This window comes from Cydia splendana, chromosome 8 (genome assembly GCF_910591565.1).
Source record: "Cydia splendana chromosome 8, ilCydSple1.2, whole genome shotgun sequence".
Lineage (NCBI taxonomy): Eukaryota > Metazoa > Arthropoda > Insecta > Lepidoptera > Tortricidae > Cydia > Cydia splendana.
In genome coordinates, this window is record NC_085967.1 from 8,545,885 (window position 1) to 8,571,493 (window position 25,609).

Here is a 25,609-nt window from a genome sequence, read left to right on the forward strand (position 1 = left end):
AGCAATATCTTCCGATTCACAAAAGAAATTTCAGACGTTCGGGTAATTCTGTTTACATTACTGGCAACACAGGATAGCGCTGTCACATTTGACAATTCGGATCTAGATAACTTCATGCCCTGACCGTCATCCTTGTCGAACGCGTGTTAATTGTTATTTCCTTCTCGCTCAGTGTCAGCAGTCGCAGTGTTTTCCAAACTTTTCACGTCGTAAGCTTGGTAATTAATGTGTAACTGTGAATTAGTTTTTCAAACGTTTGTCTTGTATAGATAAATAAAGTTTAATTTAAGTAATAGATTAGATTTGTTTTATTTTACTATGTTTCTACATGAATAACTTAAAATTAATGCCGTTAAAATAATTTTCACCGTTGGTTAAAATTCTCCCACATTTTAAAGTTTGAGAACCTGTAAACAGCATGATGACGTAGGCCCGTGTCAGTTAGGTCATACGCGAATCTCGGAATAGAGTACCAGGCGGAGTATATTATTCTACCATGTGTAAAAGCGGGCGGAGCGGCGGAAAGCGCCGAAATTCTAAAACGTAACAAATATAAGAGCCTCGGTAGAGAGTACCATTTTGTACCATTTGGAGTTGAAACTCTAGGTCCATGGGGTCCCAGCGCGCATAAGTTGTTCGCAGAAATCGCGAAGCGTCTGGTTGACGTAACTGGTGACCGAAGAGCTGGCGGCTACCTCGCACAACGTATCAGCATTGCGATACAGTGAGGAAATGCCGCCAGCATCCTTGGTACAATGCCTCAAGGGCCTATTTTAGATTTAAGCTAGTTATTAATTTCGTTTAGTAGTACCACTGTATATATATTGTATGTAAATAAATGTTTAAAAACAAATTAACGTTCGTAAAAAAATGGAATTGTTTAGTAGTATGATATTTGCATAGTCATGGCTCATGCAATTGTTGGGACAATTCAAAACTTCCCGATAGGATCCTGTTGTCTGTTGTGTTGTGTTCCTACTATTGCGATGACTTCCATAATGAGATTAGCCTTATGATATAAGAATATTGTAATGTAATCTAAAACTGTAAATAACGCAATCTATTCTTTAAAATTTAAATAAATAAAAGCTCGTAAAATTACAATCTTCAACAAGCTTTATTACTTTCCATCACACAGACGATCAATATAAATATTATTATGTATTCACTCATTGAAACCTTATTTTGTAAATAAAAAATGTTAAAACGTTTAGGCGACGTGCATTAGAGAATAAAGAACCAAGTTCAAGTACAGGTAATGTACTAACAGAAGCAGGACCTTGTCGCGTCATTTCTTCTTGGCGTCTTTCAGGCCCGCGCCGGCGTTGAACTTGAAGAAGATTATGTCACCGTCCTCAACCACGTAGTTACGGCCTGCAAGCAACGAAACGGGGATATAGCCGTGAATTAGAGTTAGACCAAGAAAAGTCTGCAGCGAATTTGATAGCCCACGCAGTGCAAACGTTATTTTAAACGTCAAACTTCTATGAAATTGTGACGTATAAATAACACTTGCACTGCGTGGGCTATCAAAATCGATGCAGACTTTTTTTGGTCGAACTCTACTTCGTTCATTCATCTATTTGTCTCACTATCGTTCCAATGTGAAAGATCAATACAGAAACAAAAACACATTTTCGCGGTAGCCCCCCTCCTCATCCATGTTTCAAAGTGCATGACTTCGGTCATGTTGAATCCACTCTCGAAGTCGGTGCATGCGACCCGGACTTCGTGTTGTTTTGTACCTTATGCACTAGGACAGTAGATTCAAATTACCTTGTTGTCGGTATTTCCCGGCAGACTTGCAGGCCGCTTCAGAGCCTTCCTCCTTGAAGTCCTTATAGTGCATGACTTCAGCCATGATGAATCCTTTCTCGAAGTCGGTGTGGATGCGACCCGCGGCCTGTGGCGCTTTTGTGCCTTTCTGTAATGAAACAAAAAGGGTAATAAAGTAACTGATACTGTAAATGTTTTATTGACATGTGAGCTCTAGGGGCCTACTCGCAGAAGAATTTTTATTTATACTACGTCGGTGGCAAACAAGCATACGGCCCGCATGATGGTAAGCAGTCTCCGTAGCCTATGTACGCCTGCAACTCCGCACCCTCGTTGAGCTCTAAATGTTTGTATTTTGTAACACTTGAATTATGATGTTAGAGTAGTCTATAATTTCCACATTTAGATAAATAATAATTGATCGTGTAAATTTTACGCCTTCATCTGGTCTGTGGAATTTGTATTTAGGTAAATGCATGGACTAGAGATGTGCGCCGATGGCAAAATCATCGGCGGCGGCGTCCGATGATTTTTTGACCGGCGGCGGCGGCGGCGTGATCGGCGTGAAATCGGCGTGGCATAATTTTTGATACTGCATGAGAACGTGGCTGTAAAAACTCTACATTAAAGCTTTCTGAGTATTTACTAGGCTATCCAAAACATGTTATGAGTAGGGATGTACCGATTAATCGCCGACTAGTTGGGAAGGCGACTATCCGGCCACATTTGTAGTCGGCAAAAATGGCCGATTAGTCGGCACTTTATTAGTGAAAGAAAAACAGAAAAAAAAAAGAAATCGACAGTCAATATTTACCATAATATATGTTTTATGTCTATTTTACCAAAATACCTATTCAGGGTGCATACGAAAACTTTTGTTTATATAATTGACAGTTTGATCGTTATCGTATGTTGGTGGGCTGGTGTTTTCCTCTACAGGTCGATCTCAACTGATTCTCGTATAATTTCATGACCAAGTTCTAAAGTTACATGATTTTATTATTATTCAGTTTTTTTTTAATGGTGGAGCCAAGGGGAACTATTAATGTTATTGCAAAATTTAGAGATTTATAAACAGGGTACGTTGCTCGTAAAGACGCTGACCACAGGGGATAGGTTCTTAACTGGCGACTACGTACGGGAAATAGAGCCTTGGAAATACCTCCTACAAGTTGTACTGACGGTCTGCTCAGGATCACAAAATAAAAGAAAGACAGAAATTGAACGAGGATTCTTGTGATAGGTCTTTGAACCTGTAGAGAACACCTTTTAGCCAAATTAATATGATGAATAGCGCAACCAAAGGAGCAAAATTATTGTTTTTCACCTGAACGTCCTGAACTTATACGAAACGAATGATCTGACCGACTAGCCGACTAGTCGGCCGACTAATCGGCCATTCGAGCGCCGAGTAGTCGGCTAGTCGGCCAAATCAATAGTCGGTACATCACTAATTATGAGTGTTTTCTAAATTATTGTCGAAAATTATATCCCATCACTTGGCATTTGGCAACCATTTCTTACTAACCTGACGGTTACCAACGGTATGTTTAAATATTAACATAAAAATAATATATATATAATAAACGCTACATTTTATGCATACCTCCAATTTTCTTGACTTTAGTTCACTGATTAAATTGACAATCAAGAGACTAAAACAAAATGCGTTCTACAAAAAAGCTGTGCGATAAAATATCAAATAATAACCTGTGATCCAGAAACTAGATCTTGTTTAAATTAACGCTAAATCGTTATCACAGCTAACACCGCAACGACAAAAATGATGCTAATTTGCTTCACTGGCAAATAATAAACGAAAAAGCATAAGGATCTTCAAATTATATGTCTGATACTATCTACTCACTACGCAAAATGCAATAAGGTACGTTAGGTATCAAAATTTCCCACGCCGATTATACGCCGGTCAAATTTATCGGCGGCGGCGGCGTGGAAAAATCATCGGCGGCGGCGGCGCGGCGGCGCGGCGCACATGTCTAGCATGGACAATAGGTTTTGGTATTCAAAATAAATGAGGCATTTCAGAGTAAGAAAAAGTAACTAGAGTTAGACCAAGAAAAGTCTGCAGCGATTTTGATAGCCCACGCAGTGCAAGTGTTATTTATACGTCTTAATTTCGTAGAAGTTTGACGTTTAAAAAAACACTTGCACTGCGTGAACCATCAAAATCTCTGCAGACTTTTCTTGGTCTAACTCTATACGGACTGTAAGGAATGGGACATGTGATCCAAGGTCTAGGGCCCAAAATGACAAGGGCATCAGATTTTACACAGGTTTTCAACTTATCAAAACGGATAAAGTTCAAGATATGGTGGGAAATATATTCCCACAGAACGTAAATGATTAACGTCGTACGACCTTCCAATATGAAGTTTTCAACTGGTCATTTACCTGTATAATCCAGGCCTTGACCTCGTCGGCGCCGGCGGTGAAGAAGTACTCCAGCTGAAGAGCCTTGTAGCCTGACACGATGATTTTATCCAATGCACTGAAACAGCGAAACACTATATGAGCAGGCTAAAAATATTATTGTACAAAGCTTCTAATAAAAAAAACAATATAGACGTCTATTTCCTGAGTGGTAACGGTCATTGTTAAATGACAATTTCCTTTACATTTCGGTCGGTCAAATTCAAATTCAATTTTTAGGGTTCCGTACCCAAAGGGTAAAACGGGACCCTATTACTAAGACTTCGCTGTCCGTCCGTCCGTCCGTCCGTCCTTCCGTCCGTCCGTCCGTCCGTCTGTCTGTCACCAGGCTGTATCTCACGAACCGTGATAGCTAGACAGTTGAAATTTTCACAGATGATGTATTTCTGTTGCCGCTATAACAACAAATACTAAAAACAGTTTTTTTTTTGCTTTTTTTTTTTTCGTTTTTTTTTTGCATTATGGTACGGAACCCTTCGTGCGCGAGTCCGACTCGCACTTGCCCGTTTTTTTATTGCATATCACATTACACATTATTAGGTGGCTTATAAGTTTGAAGGTGGAGTTTCCATGTGTCACCCTGCAAGGGCACAGCAATATACTTAAGACTAACATGCATATAAACTAACATTATTAATCATGATTAACTTTAAAAAATCATTCACATTGTAATAACATTTGTCGACTAAAAATGTATTAAGCTTAGAATAAATTTAAAAGTGGAAAAATTACTATTATTGCTATTATTTGCTGGCTATGGATGAGGTCTTGGTGGCTCAGATGGCAGGGCGCTGGAGTATCAATCCAGAGGCCGCGAGTACAAGTCTCCCCAAGACAGTAATTTTTCCACTTTTAAATTTATTCTAAGCTTAATAGCATCGTTCGCAGACGTTTCTGCTTGTTAAAAATTAAAAATGTATTTATATTAAAGTCGGATTGGCAAGTAATGATGCTACCCAGCATCAAAGTTTGTTTGTTAGGGTGGTATTCCAACTGTCCAATTTTTTTGCCCAATGTCATTGCCTCTCACTCCCTCATTAAAGCAAAATGTGAGATGCAATACACATTGGACAGGTGGAATACCACCCTTTGACCTACTATGTACGGTGAATTTTCATTGCCAAGTGACTATCACGGTCAGGATGATGAAACAGTAGCCATTTCTGGCTATCCTTGTATTTAGAGTTGTCAATGGTAAGAACTTGTCATTATACCTGGTGATGCCGTGTTCCTTGAGGAAGGCTTGCCTCTCTGCGGGCTCCATGTCCATGAGCTTGGTCTCCAGCACGCCTGAGAAGGGGATGAGCGGCGCGCCCGGGTCGTTCTTGTCGATCCATTCCTTCAATTTGGGTAACCTACAAAATTATATTGTAATATACTTATTAAAAAAGAATAAAATAAAATTTTCGTTCTGGTACAAGCTTTTATCGGTGACTGTATTTTTCTTTCCACAGGCAAGTATACTCATCGAGACAATTCTAACAATCCCAAACACAATTCGTTTGCGTTGTTTTATCACAGAGTTCCCATGGCCACCTGTCTCCATCATCAGATCAGCTCTATGCAAGGACCGGAAAACCCCTCTTTACGCTTAATCCTATCCATTCGGTAACCCAATCGATTCGGTTACCGTATCATTCGGTAACCCTATCATACTGTTACCTGATTGTAATGGTAAGCTTATTGAAACGGTAACCTTAACCTTTAACCGAGTTAATCTCAAAACCCCATCGCGATAGGGTTTTTGTTAGGGGTTTTTAACAGGTTTTTATTCGGTTATGGTAACCTTTATTATCGGTTGCTTATACGTTTGCAACATCCGTATTTAGTGATGTGCCGTCAGTAAAATACTAAAAAAAAAAGTTGTTTTATTAATTGTTAACTTTCTTCATTTTGTTTTTTTTACTTTTTTGTTTATTTATTTACTATAATTCATTTATTTCATTAATGTTATTTATTTTATTAATAATATTTATTTTATTAATGTTATTTATTTTATCAATGATATTCATTTTATTAATGTAATTTATTTTATTAATAATATTCATTTTATTAATGTTATTTATATGATTAATATTATTTATTTATTTTGATTATTTTGTTTATTGTATTTATTGTGTTTATTTCGTTCATTTCGTTCATTTCGTTCATTTCGTTCATTTCGTTCATTTCGTTCATTTCATGTATTGTTTAGTATGTGGTTTCAGTGACAGAGTTATTCATACTGCGACCTGCGACTTTCTGCATTATATTCAATTAGAATGTTATTCTGAATTAAGTTAACTTTTGTAGTACAATGTATATAATTTGTAAAATAAATTTCACTCCTCTTTTCAATGGTCGGATTGATTTGAATTTTTTTAGCGTAAAAGTTGTGATTGTGATAGATAGGTAGGTACATTTTTTTAGGAGCTTTCGAAACGGTGATGATAATTTGATAATGAAGCTACATAAAAAGTAAACTGCGAAATTATAATTATGATGGTTCAATGTATATTCCTTTGCCAATTAAGTATGTATTTTGTTTATTATTCTTATCAGCCTTGAGGTCTTACGTATGCTATCTCTTTCACACATACGAAAAGTGAATGAGATAGCAAATTACAGCAGGTAAGAAAAGAGTCCTACGCTTATCACTAGATTTGCAGAAAGTCGCAGATCGCAGCATGAATTATTGTATTGTATTATTTGGCGTGTTTCCACTTGAGACCGTCATTTATTACTCATTGGCAATAACAATAAGATTTAGTCGTGGCGTGGTGAATTTTTTGACAGCATTTGTGATTTGAGACACGTGCGGTAGGCGGTGTGTGAAACGATATTAATACCTATTGATTTCCGTCTAATAATGAATGCAAATTTTAAATATCAGCTGGACTTTTAAAAACACAATGAGTCTCGGTAGTTACTCGGACACTGAAACTACATACTAATGCCTATTCCCATCTGTGCCCGGCGGAGAGAAATAGGAATACACCATATCGAGCTATTCCTTATCATACCTTTAAAAACACCTTTTTTAGGGTTCCGTACCCAAAGGGTAAAAACGGGATCCTATTACTAAGACTCGGCTGTCCGTCTGTCTGTCACTAGGCTGTATCTCATGAACCGTGATAGCTAGGCAGTTGACATTTTCACAGATTATGTTTTGCTATTGCCGCTATTACAACAAATACTAAAAACAGAATATTATAAATATATAAGTTGGGCTTCCATACAACAAACGTGATTTTTTTGCTGTTTTTTGCGCAATGGTACAGAACCCTTCCTGCGCGAGTCCGACTCGCACTTGGCCGGTATTTTATTTTTTACATTAAATTAGGCACAGTGAACCATTGAAGTGTTTCGCTATCCACCATCCGGTCAGATCAGCTGAATTGTACCTGATGATTTAGTTATCACATTAAAAGCAATACGGGTATCGACCAATACAAAGACTATGCGGCAGTAAATTAAAGTAATAAAATTAGGTATAAATTAGACAAGAAACTATTATTATTTACTTCTATCTATACGGCACCCAGACTGCATTTTAATCCAGGAATATTATTAAGAATATAAAATCATGATTACATTTACTTATTATTGGAATAATTTTGATCGGAAATAAAATCAACATGATTTTATTCTTAGGAATTCTTATTCAAATAATGATTTTATTCATGAATGCCCAACACTGCTTACTAAGTATGTATCTATTTAATTTAATCAAAATTATTTCACCTAGGTACCAATGTTACAGATACTCAATAAATATAATGAATTCTGGTATTAATGAAAGATTTGAAGTATTAAAATATGGTTATCACTGCTATAGATAATATATATATTTTCTGCTCGCTGCATTAAGCAAAACAAGGTAAATTACGACTTTTAGCTGACACAACTCACCGCATCTGAAAACGTTTAAAAGTAGTTGCTTATTATAAAATAAGCCCATAATAACTACCTACTATGTCATTTGTCAACAATGGTTAAATATCTACCACACTACCACAATCCGGTAACGCATGTATCTTTATCACAAAGTGATTTTTTTCATCACTCTATCTAAAGATAAATTATACCTACCAGTAAAATTACTAGTTAGGTTAAAATATTTCCTTAAATCAGTCTTTACTATGTAGGTACATACCAAGTTTGAACCCGAAAATAGAAAAATAATATCTAAGTAGCATTAAAAATACAACTAAATAATAGCAGATATTGCTAGGATAGGATGGTGTTTACTTGCAGCAAGCCCTTTTCTAAAAATTCCAAACTAGAATTGCTCCGAAATGAACAAAAACAATAAGAACACACAGGTATAGAGATAAACAAAGGAATGGCCGCGCTGCGGCTGTCGCTCCAAAGTAATACTGTAATCGCTCAATAATGTTTTCAATTTTAGCTTAAGGACTCAAAGTACAATATTGTTTGAATTGACAATAAGCGAAGTTACCGACAAAAAAACATGTTTGTGCTGGAGACTTAATAGACCGCCCATGCCAACCACGGTTATTCAATAATAAGTTCAATTTAAGTGTGCGTAAAGATTATAATCGTTTGAACTGGTTCAAAACCTTATTATGAGGTAACTGAATCGACTGGGTTTTTATTTCGGTTACCGGTAACCGAGGTTAACTCGATCTGATACGGTTACCGAATCAAAGTGTTACCTTATCAGACGGTTACCGTTATGGTAGGGGTTTTTATAACCACTTTTAAAATAACCCTATTAAAAACCCCGGTTAAGGTAACCGGTTCCGGTCCCTGGCTCTATGTCATCATAATAATGCATGGTTATCCGATTTACACGAAATATATATGTATGCAAAATTTCAGCTCAAAATGGGTGGGTCAAATTTAACTTCCAAGATTTGACCCATACATACTAACATAAGGTAAACGTACTGATGCTCGACGCGGTCCCAGTACATGTTATCTTGAAACTTAAGTCATTGTCAATAGAGGTGACAGCAAGGTGTCATCTATTGGGCATTAGCATGTTGAGCACTCGTACGTTTACCTTACATACTAATAGGGCAAGTTAAATAAAAGCTTGTAAAAACACATCTTCAATAGAAGATATAACGTAACACCTATAATACCTAGTCTTACTTACGCAAAATGCACATTGTGTGGCAACTAGAACTCGGCTTACCATTTATTCTTCTTTCTAATGTAATCCTTCTCAGACAAATTGACCAGATAAAGCGCTGGTTTTGATGTGATAAACAAATATTTGTTTAGTATTTCTATCTGTAAACATAAAATAACCAAGTTAATAAAAAAAATACCATTTGATTTGTCGGTTGTGGTTCTGTTTAATGACTAGTAGAATGTCATGTCACATTGGTATTTTGCAATAGATAAATGAAAATGAATAAACTTACATCAGCTGCACTCCAGTCCCCGAATCTTATATGTTTCTTTTCATCAACTAAAACCGCCTTTATTCTTAACAGGGCGTCCTGCAACAAAAAAATATATTATAAATTATACGAATTCTTCAGACTTGCAATGGGTATCTTCGAGATAAAATTTAGATTCTAAATAGTGATGCGATTAACAGAATATGCAATCCAAACGAGACAGTTAGGGTAAATCTGACACTAAAAGAATATAGTTCTCGCAGTCACCGCCGCGGCATACGGTGCACTCTAGTTCTTACTCCTCGTCCTTGAGGCGCACCTCCTTGCCGATGGTTTTCGAATTGTATGGACTACTCACCGTCAATGTAAAACCGTTGTTAGATCAAGTACATACGCCTCGGTTTTGCATGTAGCATTAACTTATTTCAAAACAAATATAAATAGAAATGTACATATTCCGGCTTGAGTTTCTTGTCACTGCCACGGCCCACAGTGCGCTCTAGCTTCTCGAGCGAGCTCATGAGCTGCTCCTCATCCTTGAGGCGCAGCTCCTCGGCGATGGTCTCCAAGTCGCGCACGGGGTTCACCTCGCCGTCGACGTGGATCACGTCTTCGTCGTCGAAAGCGCCTGGATATACAACATTATTTTAATATTTGGAACTAACAGCAATACACTTAACTGACGGAAAATAGGTATTTCATACACCCTTCATAATAAGTTTATACTATAGTGTAAATAACATTATTTGCGGTATTTGACACATTATGACTGACGTATATAGAGATGTAACTAACGCAAATCGATTGTCACAGCAAGCGATTACGATTGGATGGCACGTAGACTGAGGTATCGAATTGTGACGTATAATGAATTTTTATTTGAGATTTAAATAAAGCTAGAATTATGGTTTTCCCGCAAGCTACCGGTCGGTCGGTGTATTTAATACACCGACCGAGTAGGTCGCACCCATTGTCAAAATTGAAACTAACTGGGGATCTATTTTAAAGTTTATTTATGTTATTTCTGTGTTAAATTTGTTGTCTGTTAAGTGACGATAAATATATCCATATTTACAGTTAATTATCCACCTTTTCCTTATTTTTATTAAAAGAAAAATAAAAAATTCATATCGATTTACTTAGACGACTACCGATTCATAACGGTGGTGTCCGGCCAACCCTAAAATTAAAAAAAAAAAAAGACGTAGAACGTAAACGTTCGCAGTGCAGTTGTTTTCCTTTGTGATTTCGATGTGCAAAACATTTTACGTAGTATTGCTGTTGTGAGTGACAGACGTCAAATACCGTAAATAATGTTATTTACACTATAAAACTTTCATTAAACAAAACACTTGTTTATCGCCAACTGTACCAACAGGGTGATATCATCAAATTCAGATCAATATAGCTATTAGAAGGTCAAAATCGACATGCAAGATTTTATTACATTGATGAGTGTGTTAAATCATTGTATTATTTTTTGTTTTAGTCTGTAGTTGTCTGGTTTGTAAGTGCAAATGGTTTCAATAGCCAGATGCCATTAGAAACGAAACATAATGTAATGATAATGTGTAAAAAACGTACGGCAAAGATTAAAAATGGCGTCGCAGGCCTTGATGTGGGACAGGAAAGCGTTGCCCAGCCCCTGGCCCTCCGCCGCGCCCTTCACGAGACCCGCGATGTCCACCACGTTCAGGAACGCAGGCACTTTGCTGGAAACAAATACAGATTATAGGACACTAGCTTTTGCCCGCGACTTCGTCTGCGTGGATTAATGACAGCAGCTAAAGTAGGTATAGCGCCTAGATAATGCTAATAGCAATCATTAAATTCGCGCATTGCTTACTTCACTTATTAGGCAATTCATTAACTCTTTAAATTCCACCCCCCTTTGCACTCTCTTCAGGGATGATTTCCGACATAAAACTATCCTATGTCCTTCCCCGGGACTCAAACTATCTCTAAACCAAATTTCAACTAAATCGGTTCAGCGGCTTAAGCGTGAAGAGGTAACAGACAGACAGACAGACACACTTTCGCCTTTATAATATTAGTATGGATTTGTACACAACGATTTAGAGACGACTCGATCGTAGGCTAGTGTTACCGCTAGGTATACAAGATAAACAACATAGAAAGCATCCATGACTAAGTACAATATTTGTGCCCATCACATAAATGAATGCCACTACAGCTTATTCATTAGGTACCTGTACCTACCTACTAGCTAGGCTATGCAAGACATTGAATGGAAGCAGATTTAATTATTATGAGTATTTAGGTGCTTAGCACACTGCATCCATTTCGCACGTCGGATCGAGATGACTATAATACGCGCTTAGCGTTATCTCGCTCAAACATCGGAGTGACGTGCGAAACGGATGCAGTGTGCCATGCGCCAAAACGGACCAAACAGAAATGCGCAAGATGAATAATCATCATAAACTCACCTCAATGGTTTGTGATATTCGCAGAGGAAGTCATATCGCTCATCCGGCACCGGTACCCTGCTTGCTGAAAGAAAATAAATGGTCAGACGTCTCCAAAATTTAACACAAATATACCATCAGTTAAACATACGTACCAGTGATGAGATTGTTCACAAACGTCCAGAAATAAAACCACGGGATAACTATCTTTAAATATTAGATTAACACAAAATAACAGAAACAATTAAATAGTTTTTCTTTAACATTAAACGAAAACATCAACTCAACGTCAACTTGGGTAACTAGTATGTCACCTGTAGCAAAAAATAATTGTCTAAGTAGCTAAATATCTAGGTATAAACTAAGAAAAGGTGAACATATTAAATACAGTAACATTTAGGTCGAATCGTAGACGATAAGAGACTGGAACGAATTTCCACTGCTACTGGAAGCTGTAGACTTTAACTCAGAATTAGACACCATCCTCTTCGAACGATGGTGACATATAGGATATTTGGAAAACGGATTGTCCATGGCTCTCAAGCGTAAGCCGACATTTATCATTAATTTGCACCTAGCTTCAAATACTTCAAGAGCTCTCAAATACTTTGGCAGGAAACTCTTATCCGTATGAGTGTTATGCGTTTTTAGATAAAGCGCTATATAGAGCAGACCTGAAAGCTGTATATTCAAGCCAGGGTACTTAGGTCTCAGCACATTTACTGAACAACAAGCTTCGGTAATTATGTCTCCTACAGTTTGTTCCAGGTAACCAATATGCGGTAAGTTCTTAAGAGATAGCTTTGGAAACATCTTTGCATCTTTAAAAACAACTACATTATAATACAACTGAGGTTTAGCCAAAAACTTTTTTAGGCAAAGGGCAGAACAAAACAAATAAGTATTTCTGTGGTAGTTAGCTGCAAACTTATTACTCCCTCTTTCTATCTTTTGTGCTGGTAAGTTTTCGGCATAGGATACGATACAAATGCCATTTTCGTAAACAAGTGAAGGGTTGATTCTTTTGACAACTGTAGGGATTTCTGGAACATCCATCTTTCTATGAGCTAAGTAATGGTCGGGATTATTAAGAACCAACCTCAAGTGCTTTTCGCAAACCCAATAATACATATATTTATACTGCAGTACACCTTTTTTATCAACTGGGAATTCGTTGTGTCTCAGAGTATTTTTGGAGAGACAAACGGGACACAGGTTTTTATAACAAGACATTCTTTGTTTGAATGCTTCGTTCGAAACACACATGACGCCGGCAGGTACAATATTTGAGTGAGCTTTGTGCAAGTAATGACAAATCTCTAGAGCTGTTGATTCAATCCTCACAACGGCATCTTTTAAACACTGCCATCTGGATTCGTTCCCGTTTAAAAGACAAAGGTTTTGAATGTCTTCCTTCACAAAATCCCTTACACTCATACAGTTTTTAGCCCAGCTTATAAACCTGTTTTCAATAAAAGATCGTGAATACGGCGGTTTATACTTTATGATATCTAAATATATCTCATTCTGTGAATTGTCTAGGATCGTCATTTTGTCACTAGAAAGATCGAATATTAAGAGAGGATAAAGCCCGATACTTAACAATTCCATTGCTTCAGGTGCACTATCAGGAAAGCCATCAAAGACACAACCGTTCGTAACTGTGCGGTGATCGGTAGCAACAATCTGAACAGCTTTGATAATGAGGCCTGTTTCAATACATTTTCCTTCTCTTAATTGCATCTGCATTTGTTCTGCTAATTCGATCCAGTGCATATTATTTAATACATGTCGAATAGCTTTACCTTTTGAAATACAAATCAAACCATATTTTTTTGCCAATTTCATTGCTAATTCACTTTTTCCACACTTTGGCGGTCCAATTACGCTGAACCTTAAAGGGTATTGAACAAAATTAGTTATATTATTGTTTACAATATATTTCAGTGGATTAAGTCTGAACTTCTTCAAGTTTGTTATACCACTGATGAAATAAATGTAAGAACGGTGGGCAACAGTGTAAACCGTACCTTTAGTTTTCATTGCTTTATAGGGATTAATTATGGTGTTGGGGTTTTCAAAAATATGTACTGGACACATTCTAATAAACCTGCTAATAAAGTAAAAGCCTTCTAACAGAAGTCTTTCTGCTACATCTGGATCAAGTATAAATGTTTGCTCAAAAAAGGATTCGGATCTATTTCTTATGGTTTTAAGCTGGGCTGAAACTTTTCTCAAAGTTTTATTTAATGACTTTGTATTATTAATAGGCACTATCTTAATTTTTTGTTCTTCCGCAGGGTCTCTCAGATTATCAATGTTTCCGTCGTCAATATCATAAATGCTGTCTATTCTGGCTTCGATTCTATCGCGAGCATCGCTAGCATTTTCCCAAGTGCTTAAATCGACTGGCTCTGGAAAAATTTCGACTATCTCGTTATAGTACTTCATTAAGTCAGATTCCTGTGTACCAGCTTCTATTTTAATACTTTCTGTTGACGGTGGTTTAATAGGTTCATCTTCTGCTACAGCAGCGTTTACAATCTCATCTAAAATTAATTTACAAACGACTTTCTGAGTTATAGATGACAACCATTCACTTTTTTCTTTGTCAAATTTCAGTTTAGCTAAATATTTTGCTTCAGTCATTTGAGCTTTCCACGTTTTGTATATATTAGGCGCTGTCCTTTCTTGTACATCGTCTGAACTAGTACTTACATCAATAATAAGATCTGGAATGCAATAGCAAGCTACCATATCCTCAACATCAGATGCCATTCGTGGAAACCCATCTACTACAATACCTGTGGAGCAAAATGGTTTTTCAAACCATATTCTCTTTAATAATTTTTGCAACAAAATCGACAGAAGTGGTGTTCCTTGCTCAAAATAATTATTTAACATGCGTCTAAGCTCAGTCTCTTTTCCCATTAGATCAGCTTCGAGGTTTTCTAAGTTTTCTTCGCCCACTTGTATTTCCACAGCATTTTCATCTTCAGTTGATGTATCAGTGAAGCTGTTTTCATACTTGCGACCAATTTTCTTGAAATGTTGCGGTAATAAATAGTCGTTCACAAGTTCAACAAAATCGACATGAATTAAACCAAGTTCTTTGGCTATGTATTTTGCTATTGTAGTCTTCCCACTGCCAATACATCCCATTACACAAATTCTCAAACAAGGAATTTGTTTAAACGGCTTAGTGTATGACTGATACTTAGTAACATCTTTTGAAAATATTTCATTTAAACAATTTTCATTCGAGAACAGATGGAGTTTGTTGTTGTATTTGATAGAGTATTCAGGTTTTCCTTCCCATAATACGCCATAATCATAATACGCAATGGGGCAATAAACATTCGTTTCACACAAAAAATAAGGCAAATTAAAGGTACTTGTATCCTTTGGTTGATCCACGTCTTCGTCGAGATTTTCTATATCCTCTGGTTCGCCAGGAACACACGGCAAATAATAGCATTGACGTAACTTTAATAAAACTTCTTCTGTAATAGCAACATCAGTTTTATTCTCGAGCTCTACCACGATGTGGCATTTGTTAGCTTCTTCAATTTTAGATTGAATTTCATTCCAGTTTTCTCGAAATTTATCAATTGCTTCAGTAAATGTCGTTATTTCAGCTGTTAAGTCTGAAACATCAGCAGCATTTTCTGGACTATCATTAAAAATATCATCCAAAACTTGGGCCTGGTGATCATGAATAATAAATTTTACAACTGAACGTGGGGAATGTTTTTCCTTTAGTTTAATCTTTATTAATGGATCATCGGCTAAAACAAATCTCTCTTGGTAGAGTTTAACGCTGTTTTCAATATTTTTATATTCTTTCATAAGTTCTGCCTGTATTTCTCTGTTTTCTATTAACGCTATTGTATAATCCGGCATGAAGCCCGAATCTATTAAAAGTCCCCAAAATACTGGATCTGACGGAAAATCATCAATGACCCATTTTCCATATTGTTTTTCATTACATGTTGACTCAGCCACCTCCTTATCAATATTGTCCAAAATCTTGTATAATTCAGTCACTAACTCCTCAGCAGTGGGGTCAAGGTCTTTTTGAAGTTCATTTGCGACAATGTAGGCGCTAATTGCTTCAGTAACATCAGTATCACCTAGGACCGGTAATGCTGGATTTTCTGCTGGAATAATCAAGTGATCAGGGGCATTTCTCAACAAAGTGTCTTTATCAGCAATAGCTCGTTTAATTTCCTCCACATCATTGACGAATGGAAGGGTCAAAAATTCGTCCCGATATTTCTGAAATTTGCTTAAGAAAGCCAGGTCTAGAGGGGATTCATTTTCTTTTACTTTTCCTTTTTCTTTTTCTTCTTCCTTTGTTCCTTTTTCTTCTAGGTCTAGAGGGGATTCTTTTTCTTTTACTTTTCCTTTTTCTTTTTCTTCTTCATCTTCCTTCGTTCCTTCTTCTTCACACGAGCACTGCGCATGCGTTAAGTACTTATCTAGTAAAGGGAGGTATTTTTTGAGATTCATCAAAGTTGAGTCATACCAGGCATTTAAATCTTTCACTCTTTGAAATTCAGTGGTTTGCCACAATGCAAATCTCGCATCCTCTATTGTTGCAATTATATCAGCAAAAATATTTTTTTTAATGATTATTTCTTTCTTTTTCTTTTCTTCTTCATATAATTTATTGAAGTTGATGTATTGTGTATCAAATAGCCACTCAAGACATTTACAGATCATTGTTTTGCCTGCACTTTTAGTGCCGACAACAATAGCTCTGCACGTCGGCTCTAAATATGTTAATTTCAGAAAAGGCCGAGGGTTTCTGCAAAACTGTATCATAGACGATAATGTAGACAAAAGATATACTTGTTTCAGGAAAGTAACAGCAAATTTGGGGTGTCCTCTTTTTGATATTCTTTTCTTGAGTTCTACAGGACATCTATTGTACCATGGAGATGCGTATCTATTGAAACTGATATTATTACTACGAATTACAGCCAATTCTTCCACAGTTTGCCAGAATTCCTCCAAATCATCAGAAGGATCTTCAAGATACATAGGTTCTGGGATACAAACTGGTTTGATAGACAAGAAAAGAAGCTGTTCTGAAATTTGTTGCATCATTTGATAAACTTGAAGACAACCATCTACTTTAATGATAGTTGCAGGTTCAAATTGTTTAAGTTGACATTCTATATATGTAAGGAGATGTTTCCTATAGTTACACATCTGTTCCACAGAATTCTCCTTGAAATTCATTGGTTGCCTACAATAATACTTAGAATTAACAATATGATTTTCTTGTCTGTGAGAAAAGTCTACATTAATATCACATTTAATGGGCCATCTCAGGTCTGCTTGAATTCTACTAGAGATAGGTTTATAAACAGTAGATAAATTTCCATAATTCAAATAAGTGTTTTGTTTTTTTGATACAGCGTCTGCATCTGAGCTTGTCATATAAATTACAACATCTGGTTTTAGAGGCAACTCCATAATCTGTTTGAACTGTTCTAGCAATGCAACTTTTTTAGAGGTCATGTATGGTTTATTGAATGAGATCATTCCAGAACATGGGTCTAATAAAAATTTTGGTAATTCAACTGGAGGTTCTTCTTCTTCTCCTACATCTTCATCTTCAGGTTCCTGTTCTTCTTCAGCTTCCTCCTCTCTGTTATCTTCTTCCGCTACCATTTGACTTCCGAGAGAAGTAGTCTCATCTTCTTTCTTCCGCTTTTTCTTTTTCTTCAAATTGAGTATAACATTGTATAGAAAATCATTTGCTTCTAATATTGAATCTTCATCATGTAAACTACCAAAAAGGTAATTCTCATTCCAACTCGTAGTCACTAGCGGTAGTCCTGACATCACATAACCCCTGTGTTGGACAGCCGGTGATTTCATCTTTTCTTTAATGATTGGGAAAACTGTGTCATACTTGCACACCTTATTATCTCTCATGTTAAAGTCCATACATTTACCAGTTGAGGTCTTCTGTTCCATTTCATCTATTATTACATTTTTGGGGCACAAGTGAATGCATTTGAGTTTTTTAGATATAGATTCACCCAGTGTGTATGCCCCAACTCCAGGCTTACCAAGAATGAGAAAGCAAGTAGGCTTTGAGTTGAGGAAGAGCTCTTGAGCATCAATATCAGTCCAGGCATTATAAAATTTTGTCTTTTCTGGAAGGGGGGCATCAGTGTTATTCAATCCCAGCACAGCAGCACCAAGAGGTGGAATTTTGGTGTCAAGAGAGTAACTTGGACTGTTTTTATTTAATAAATCAATGCAGCCTCTAAAATTAACACTTTTATCAATATTAACATCTTTTAAGCCACATTTGTCATCAACATCTAAATTATGTTTAAATGTTTCAAATCTTATCATTGTAATATAAATATTTTTTTAATATAACTATCAGAAGTGACTGTCATGTGACAGCTGACTTATAATCAACTTTTTTTTCTATAATTTTACAGCCAGTTTTGTTGTCTCAAAAACTAAAATTAAGTATGCAACCTTTAAATTTCTAAAGATATTCAAGACCTAATCACTTATACTCTTGGAGGATATAACCAATCGGAGATGTCTTGTCTGTAATTTTCTGTACAAAACAGTCTGCCGATTTTTGCGGGGGAGGCGCACGTCAAATGTATATTTAACGTAAAACTAGCCATGTCAGATAAACATCAGTCCATACTGTGATGTTCACTTAACATCATTAATCTAGTTTACTTTTAGAGGAATTATATTTATTATAGGTAAATAAAACAATTTATTATTCGGTCCATACAGAGCGCCCGTAACACAGCGGCCGCCATCATGCGCACCAGTGTTGCCAGCCATCTGCTTATTTATTGATGAACACCACATCTCTTCCTTTTTAACAAATTTGAAATTGTAGGAGAATACATAAAATGAATCATTGTACAGTACTGTACAACCAAAATTAACTTGCAACACAACACATTTCTAATCAGCATTTAGCTTTAACCAATTGAGTGATAACAATTTGAACAATGCATTTACAGACACTGACATAACTATTAAACTCTTAAATCACGACACACTTTTATAACTCAGTGTTTATATAATGATAAATATGAAGAAGTCGATACTCCGATTACAAATAAGTAAACTTACAGCTTTCCACATAGTCTTAGAAACCTTATTCCTTGTAAATATACCCTTTAGTATACAAAGATAGATAAATAGAGATATTTATTTGCATACCAGGTATTTTACATACATATACATGGACCCTGAAAAGGGTGTAGTAAAATAGGAAGTTTACAATATCACAAGTCCATACATATGACTAAACTACTAATAGTTAATTAATTTTCTAATTGCTGTTATAAGTAATCAAGTAACATATAAATTTTTAAAGTAACAACTACAATACAGATAGCCTCTTTAATATGTTTACAGTCTGATTACAACTATATATTATCTAGCCAGCCATCATATGTTAAGAACAATGAGTGATGTTAGACCACAGTACAATATATATTTTTACTAGAGTCTAATATAGTCCTTAACATGGTTAAGGTAGACTGCTCACTGACACATCAATAACATGTAACATCTGTAACAATAACTGTTTCTTACTTATTAGTATTTACATACATGACATTTATTATTATTATCTATTTCCTCTCTCTTTCTTTAAAATTAAATTGTATTACAATGTATACTAGCAATTATCCCAATAAGCCTAGTTTCCCCTCTGGTTTGGAAGGTCAGATGGCAGTCGCTTCCGTAAAAACTAGTGCCTACGTAAATTCTTGGGATTAGCTGTCAAGCGGACCCCAGGCTCCCATGAGCCGTGGCAAAATGCCGGGATAACGCGAGGAAGAGAGAGTAGGTATACTAGCAATTATCACACACATATAAAATCAGTTGTATATTAACCCTCTACAGTTAAATACATGTAGAATATATTATTTTCATAAAAATACCATGCAATAATTTAGTAGTTTAAAATATTTATATAGGAGCCAGTTACCTTATCAAATTCCTAACATTCTATTCCATAATTTTAATCAGTAATCAGTCATTAGTTGCTTTCATAGGTACATACATAAGGTGGTACATTTGAATAAGAAACAGTTATGAACCCTGTATGGGCACTGCAAATAACAACTTTTAGTAACTAAAACTCTTAGCTTGCTACATTCTATAAAATAACATTTTATATTATTTAGTTTAGGTAAAACTATTAGTTTAAATGCCACTTTTATTACCCCTATAAGTATTATTAACAACTTGTACCTAAAAGTGTTTAATGCGACCAGATTGTCAAAAGCATCAACAAATAGTGAAATTGTAACGTAGTATACTCGTAGCTTTCTTGGACAAGCCGGAGCTTTAGAATTTTCCTTTGCACCATAAAAATAGCATATTTCAAAATAAATAATAAATAGTGAAAAAACATCTCAACAAGTTTCACATAGTTTTAAATTCCTGTATCATACATAGTTCTACAAGTAAATATAAAGATAAATATGCAAACTTAACGCAAATGCGCTATAATCGTTAAACATATCTTTAGGCTACAGACTTCTGTCACTTATCTAGTGAGAACCACTATAATCTGTGCATAAATTTTACATCATTGTTCATAAATAATTATGTATAACAGTATAGTTACTTACTGAAAATTTAAATATACATAGTTAAATATATCTTACTATGACTTTGCTGTTATCATATTAACAATGACTGCACTTTACAGATGTGTAACACTGAAAAGCTTATGTAGTAAGGAATTAATATGCTGAATATCTGGTCCAAATCCTGTGTTGGTATATCTATTAACAAAACTTGTTTATTTACTACTTGCCTTTGTTGCCTAATAGGTACTCGTGTATGAATATGATCTGAACTTGTAAATTTTAATCAGTTGTCTGGTCATATAAATATATACAATGTCGTGTCGTATCGTTATTTACTTAATAAAGAATCCAATACCAAACTTTGGAAACACCAAACAGGACTCCACAGACCTTTCGCCAGAAATCTGAACAAGCGATATACTGTACCGCACATGGTTTTGCATTACATCCCAAATGGACTGTTTAGCACGTAGCCAGTTGTCAGCCGCATATTCCAACATATCTTTGGCATTGTCACACTTACCCTATTTCCAGACATTTAGGGTTGTACAATATACTTTCCAAACATGGCTCGTAACATACCATATGTGATGAGATCTTTATACTTCACGCTGCTAAGCCAGTCTCCATTTCTGGTCACTGATATTTCTTCGAAAATGTCGTACAACACCTATATAGACGTCTTGCAAATATAATTATATAGTTAACAATATTGTACTTATTTTAGTTGCTAGTCTGAATGTGTTAAACTATACTTTTTTATATTATATTTAGGACATATTGTGACATATCCATGATTTTAACACTTGCAACAACATCCAATGTCTACATTTTGCTCCGTAAGTTTGGAAAATCTGGTGATGGTCAAGAAACCTGAAAACTTACACAACCTGTTAGTCCATGTTTGCCACAAAACTGTAACGAGCACAGTTACACATTCCTGGAGTACATATAAGAATCTAGTAGATTCAATATTGTCTTGAATCTAATCTGGAACATTACTTTTATTTATTAACATTTAACTAAACACACAACATTGTTCTGAAACAATCTCTATCTGTCAAGTGTCAAAAGTGACACATCTGTGACATCTGACAGTAGCAATGGACTCTATAGTACTATAGATAGTTTAGCCAGGGACTGTCTCATTTCAACCATAGAGAGACAAAATCATACTGTCTTTGTCTTACGCTAGAACTAGCACCCAAAGAAAGGTTGAGTAGTTTTTCTATTCCATGTTACTAACAAATTTGTGTTTGCCAGCTTCACATTACAGGATTTGTTAAGAACTAATAAAGTACAATACAACTCACATTCACTTCTTTACGTTCCATTTACTCATGGTATTAAGTATATTATTTATTACATCATTAAATGTTGCTATTACTTTGCAAACTCAACCATATGAGTTCCTTAACATCATAATATATGTAGGTATGGAAATTTCCCATTAACCATCTTGTTGATTCATGATCAACCATTAGTTCCCATCATTTTATGGGGTTGATGATGTTATCCTTTACGACTTGGCGTACAAATCGTTAACATCATCATTTCGGCAACAGCCAGTAGTCATTTTGACATTTTTCGTTTCAAACGATTTTTTCCCATCATTTTATGGGGTTTATGATGTTGTCTTACAACTTGGCGTACAAGTTGTTAACATCATACTTTCGGCATCAGCCTAAGCCAATAACTTGTTGGCATTTTTATGTACATATATATGTACACACAATCACTGCAATCGCTCATAGATCTTGAATTGAATAGCCTAGATGACAAACATTGTAATTAATTATATCATTTGTGCCAGTATATTTTGAGAATCATTAATGTTTACATGAGATCCGTTAAAGGTCAACACAAATGTTCTTAGTTTGACCATCATACTCCAAGCACAAAACAGACTTTACTATGCAGTACCTACAGCAGGTACTTAGACCTTTTGGAAATATGGAAACAAGTAAATTTATATTTTGCTGGTGAATATGTACATCGTTTATAGTTTGCAAGGCAACTACATAGGTACATGTATTCTTGCATAAAATGTAAAGAAGTATTTGAAACAGAAACTGCTACAAAATACAAGTTATTATTTTATAGAACATCTTGTATTTTACCATATGAAATAGATAAGGAATCTAATATTTGATACAATTATCCATTCTTCCCTTTTAAAAAGAAAAATAACTTTTAGTTATAACTTAATCTTGTATTGTATTTCCATATACTTAGGTATTTCTATATTATCAAATTAATTTTGACGAATTGCTCTATTATTTCAACAGACTGTATTATAAAATTCAACATTTGTCATCTACCAATGTACTTTATTTGGTTGAATGTCCAAAAGAACCATACACCATTTCCTAATCCTCAGACGCCTCCGAGTTACACCCATTACAGGCATCTGAAAGTCACTCATATCTTGTATTTCTCACGATTTCATTGTTTTGTACTTTATTTTGTTCTGATATACATGCGTTCGTTTTGCAAATCGTCGGCCCTGTTTACAAATTAACCAATATGGCGCCAATATTTCATCAATTTGCAATTTGCGAATTTCATAGGTACTCACGGTTTTACCTCGTCGCCACTTGTGATGTTCACTTAACATCATTAATCTAGTTTACTTTTAGAGGAATTATATTTATTATAGGTAAATAAAACAATTTATTATTCGGTCCATACAGAGCGCCCGTAACACAGCGGCCGCCATCATGCGCACCAGTGTTGCCAGCCATCTGCTTATTTATTGATGAACACCACACATACAATGAGTATGATAATTGCCGCCTATTTTCGACAGAGGGGAACGCCTGTTAATGGCTGCTCCGTTTGGTTATAATCCAAGTTTATACTCATGATAAACAAATCTATACATATAACAGACTTTTCCCAGTGATGTGGTGATAGTAGAAAACCCATGGAGAACCCCTCATACATAAATTATAAATAGCTACCTCATACAAAAAAATAAAATTATAGCTCTGCAAGTATAAATGATATATTCCAAATTCGAAATAAGGTGTGTACTTCTGTAGCAATAGTGTATACTGTACTTAAAAGAGTTAAATAGAAGAAAATAATAAAAAATGGATACTTATTTTCATTAGGATCAATGGTGCAGAAGGGGAAGTTCTCTGCAGCAGCCTGGCTTTTGGTCAGAACATTGAAGAATGTAGACTTGCCCACATTGGGTACTCCCACAATGCCCACTTTCAAATTGGTACCCACTCTACCAATCAGAGGTTTCCTTTCAGGTTCTTCAACTTTTTTAGGTGGCATCCTGGAATCAAGATATATATTTGTTTTACACACTACATGTAACAACCAAGAATATCATACCTACTTCCATAAAGCAGACCATGTTAAAAAGTAAGGCCAAAATACAACTGTATCCATCACTATCCCAATGTAGATATTACATTTAGTCTAATGAAGGGGCAATACTGCAATGCATGTGTGTGATTGAATGTAAAGACAATGAGTTATCTGATTAGCTAATTGAAATGAAAAAAATATACATAAACAACTGATATACCGCAGTTGCATACCGGTTAATTTGTATAAAAATATAGCAGTATTTGGTCCCTGGTTAAGATGGCTGACTATGGTTGTTTGGAACTTACCTTCTAGACTTTATTTCTCTAAGATTAATATCTAAGAGCTTATTGATTGCATTACAATTAGTGATGTACTGACTATTGATTTGGCCGACTAGCCGACTAGCCGACTAATCGGCGCTCGAATGGCTGATTAGTCGGCCGACTAGTCGGCCAGATCATTAGTTTCGTAAAAGTTTAGGTGAAAAACAATAGTTTTGCTCCTTTAGTTGTGCTATTCATCATATTGACTTGGCTAAAAGGTGTTCCTTACAGGTTCAAAGACCTATTACAAGAATCCTCGTTCAATTTCTGTCTTTCTTTTATTTTGTGATCCTGCGAGCAGACCCTCCGTACAGCTTGTACATAGGAGGTATTTCCAAGACTCTAAGTATTTCCCGTACGTAGTCGCCAGTTAAGAACCTATCCCCTGTGGTCAGCGTTTTTACGAGCAACGTGCCCTGTCTAAGTCTCTAAATTTTGCAATAACATTAATAGTTCCCCATGGCTCCACCATTAAAAAAAAAAACAAAATTATAATAAAATTATTTAACTATAGAACTTGCACACGAGAATCAGTTAAGATCGACCTGTAGAGGAAAACACCAGCCCACCAACATAAGGCAACGATCAGACAGTCAATTTTATGAACAAAAGTTTTCGTATGCACCCTGAATAGGTATTTTAGTAAAATAGACATAAAACATATGGTAAATATTTACTGTTGATTCTTTCTGTTTTTCTTTCAATAATAAAGTGCCGACTAATTGGCCATTTTTGCCGACTAGTCGCCGACTAATCGCCGACTACAAATGTGGCCGGATAGTCGGCTTTCCCGACTAGTCGGCGACTAGTCGGTACATCCCTAATTACAATTAGGAAGACAGTTTTTCAAATAAAAATAACTTTATTCTGACAACTAAAACTTGCATTTTAGGCGATAATAAGTAAGGATTGTGGGTAAAGGTAGTTAACATTGTATATGGAGCCTAAATAACACATTCGGAAGAACTTTGTTGCTTTGCTGGAAACATACGTTGCGGTCATAAGGACTCTTATTCTTAACCAAATATAGACTGGTTTTATCTTATATAAAGTTATAGATCTTGCAGGGTTTAAATTTGAATGTGTAATAGTTACTTTAAAGCCTTCATTTGAAATAATTACTAAAAACCAGGTTTATTTCTGATAATTTTATCTCAGTCGACTAACCTCTAACCTAACATAAATACTTAAAAAACTCACCTTGTAGATCGTATAAATTACACCAAATACTAAAGTAATTCACTTAGATTATATCCTACGTAAGTTTCACACGAAAACTAGTATTTTAAGAGAGATAACCATTCAGATTTGATGGCAAAACGCCGAATTTTCGACGTATG

At 35.6% G+C, this 25,609-nt stretch overlaps 2 protein-coding genes across 3 annotated transcripts; both read right to left on the reverse strand.

Moving 5' to 3' along the window:
* Positions 1-1,098: 1,098 nt before the first annotated feature.
* On the reverse strand, positions 1,099-25,609 carry LOC134792792 (obg-like ATPase 1). Of its 2 annotated transcripts, none has more exons than XM_063764139.1 (11): positions 25,470-25,609; positions 23,727-23,908; positions 12,032-12,092; positions 11,166-11,293; positions 10,034-10,209; positions 9,603-9,680; positions 9,371-9,468; positions 5,442-5,582; positions 4,189-4,285; positions 1,777-1,924; positions 1,099-1,374 (listed from the first exon to the last, which is right to left on the reverse strand). In XM_063764139.1, exons 2-11 carry the CDS (start codon positions 23,905-23,907, stop codon positions 1,289-1,291), a joined length of 1,194 nt encoding a protein of 397 aa, XP_063620209.1. In that variant the 5' UTR covers position 23,908; positions 25,470-25,609; the 3' UTR covers positions 1,099-1,288. The 2 variants fall into 2 exon arrangements, with proteins under 2 accessions (XP_063620209.1, XP_063620208.1); XM_063764138.1 differs by having other exon boundaries at positions 12,032-12,088; positions 23,723-23,908.
* LOC134792782 (adenylate kinase 9-like) lies at positions 12,100-18,454 on the reverse strand. Its single transcript, XM_063764117.1, has one exon. The coding sequence runs from the start codon at positions 18,386-18,388 to the stop codon at positions 12,407-12,409; it is 5,982 nt and encodes a 1,993-aa protein (XP_063620187.1). The 5' UTR covers positions 18,389-18,454; the 3' UTR covers positions 12,100-12,406.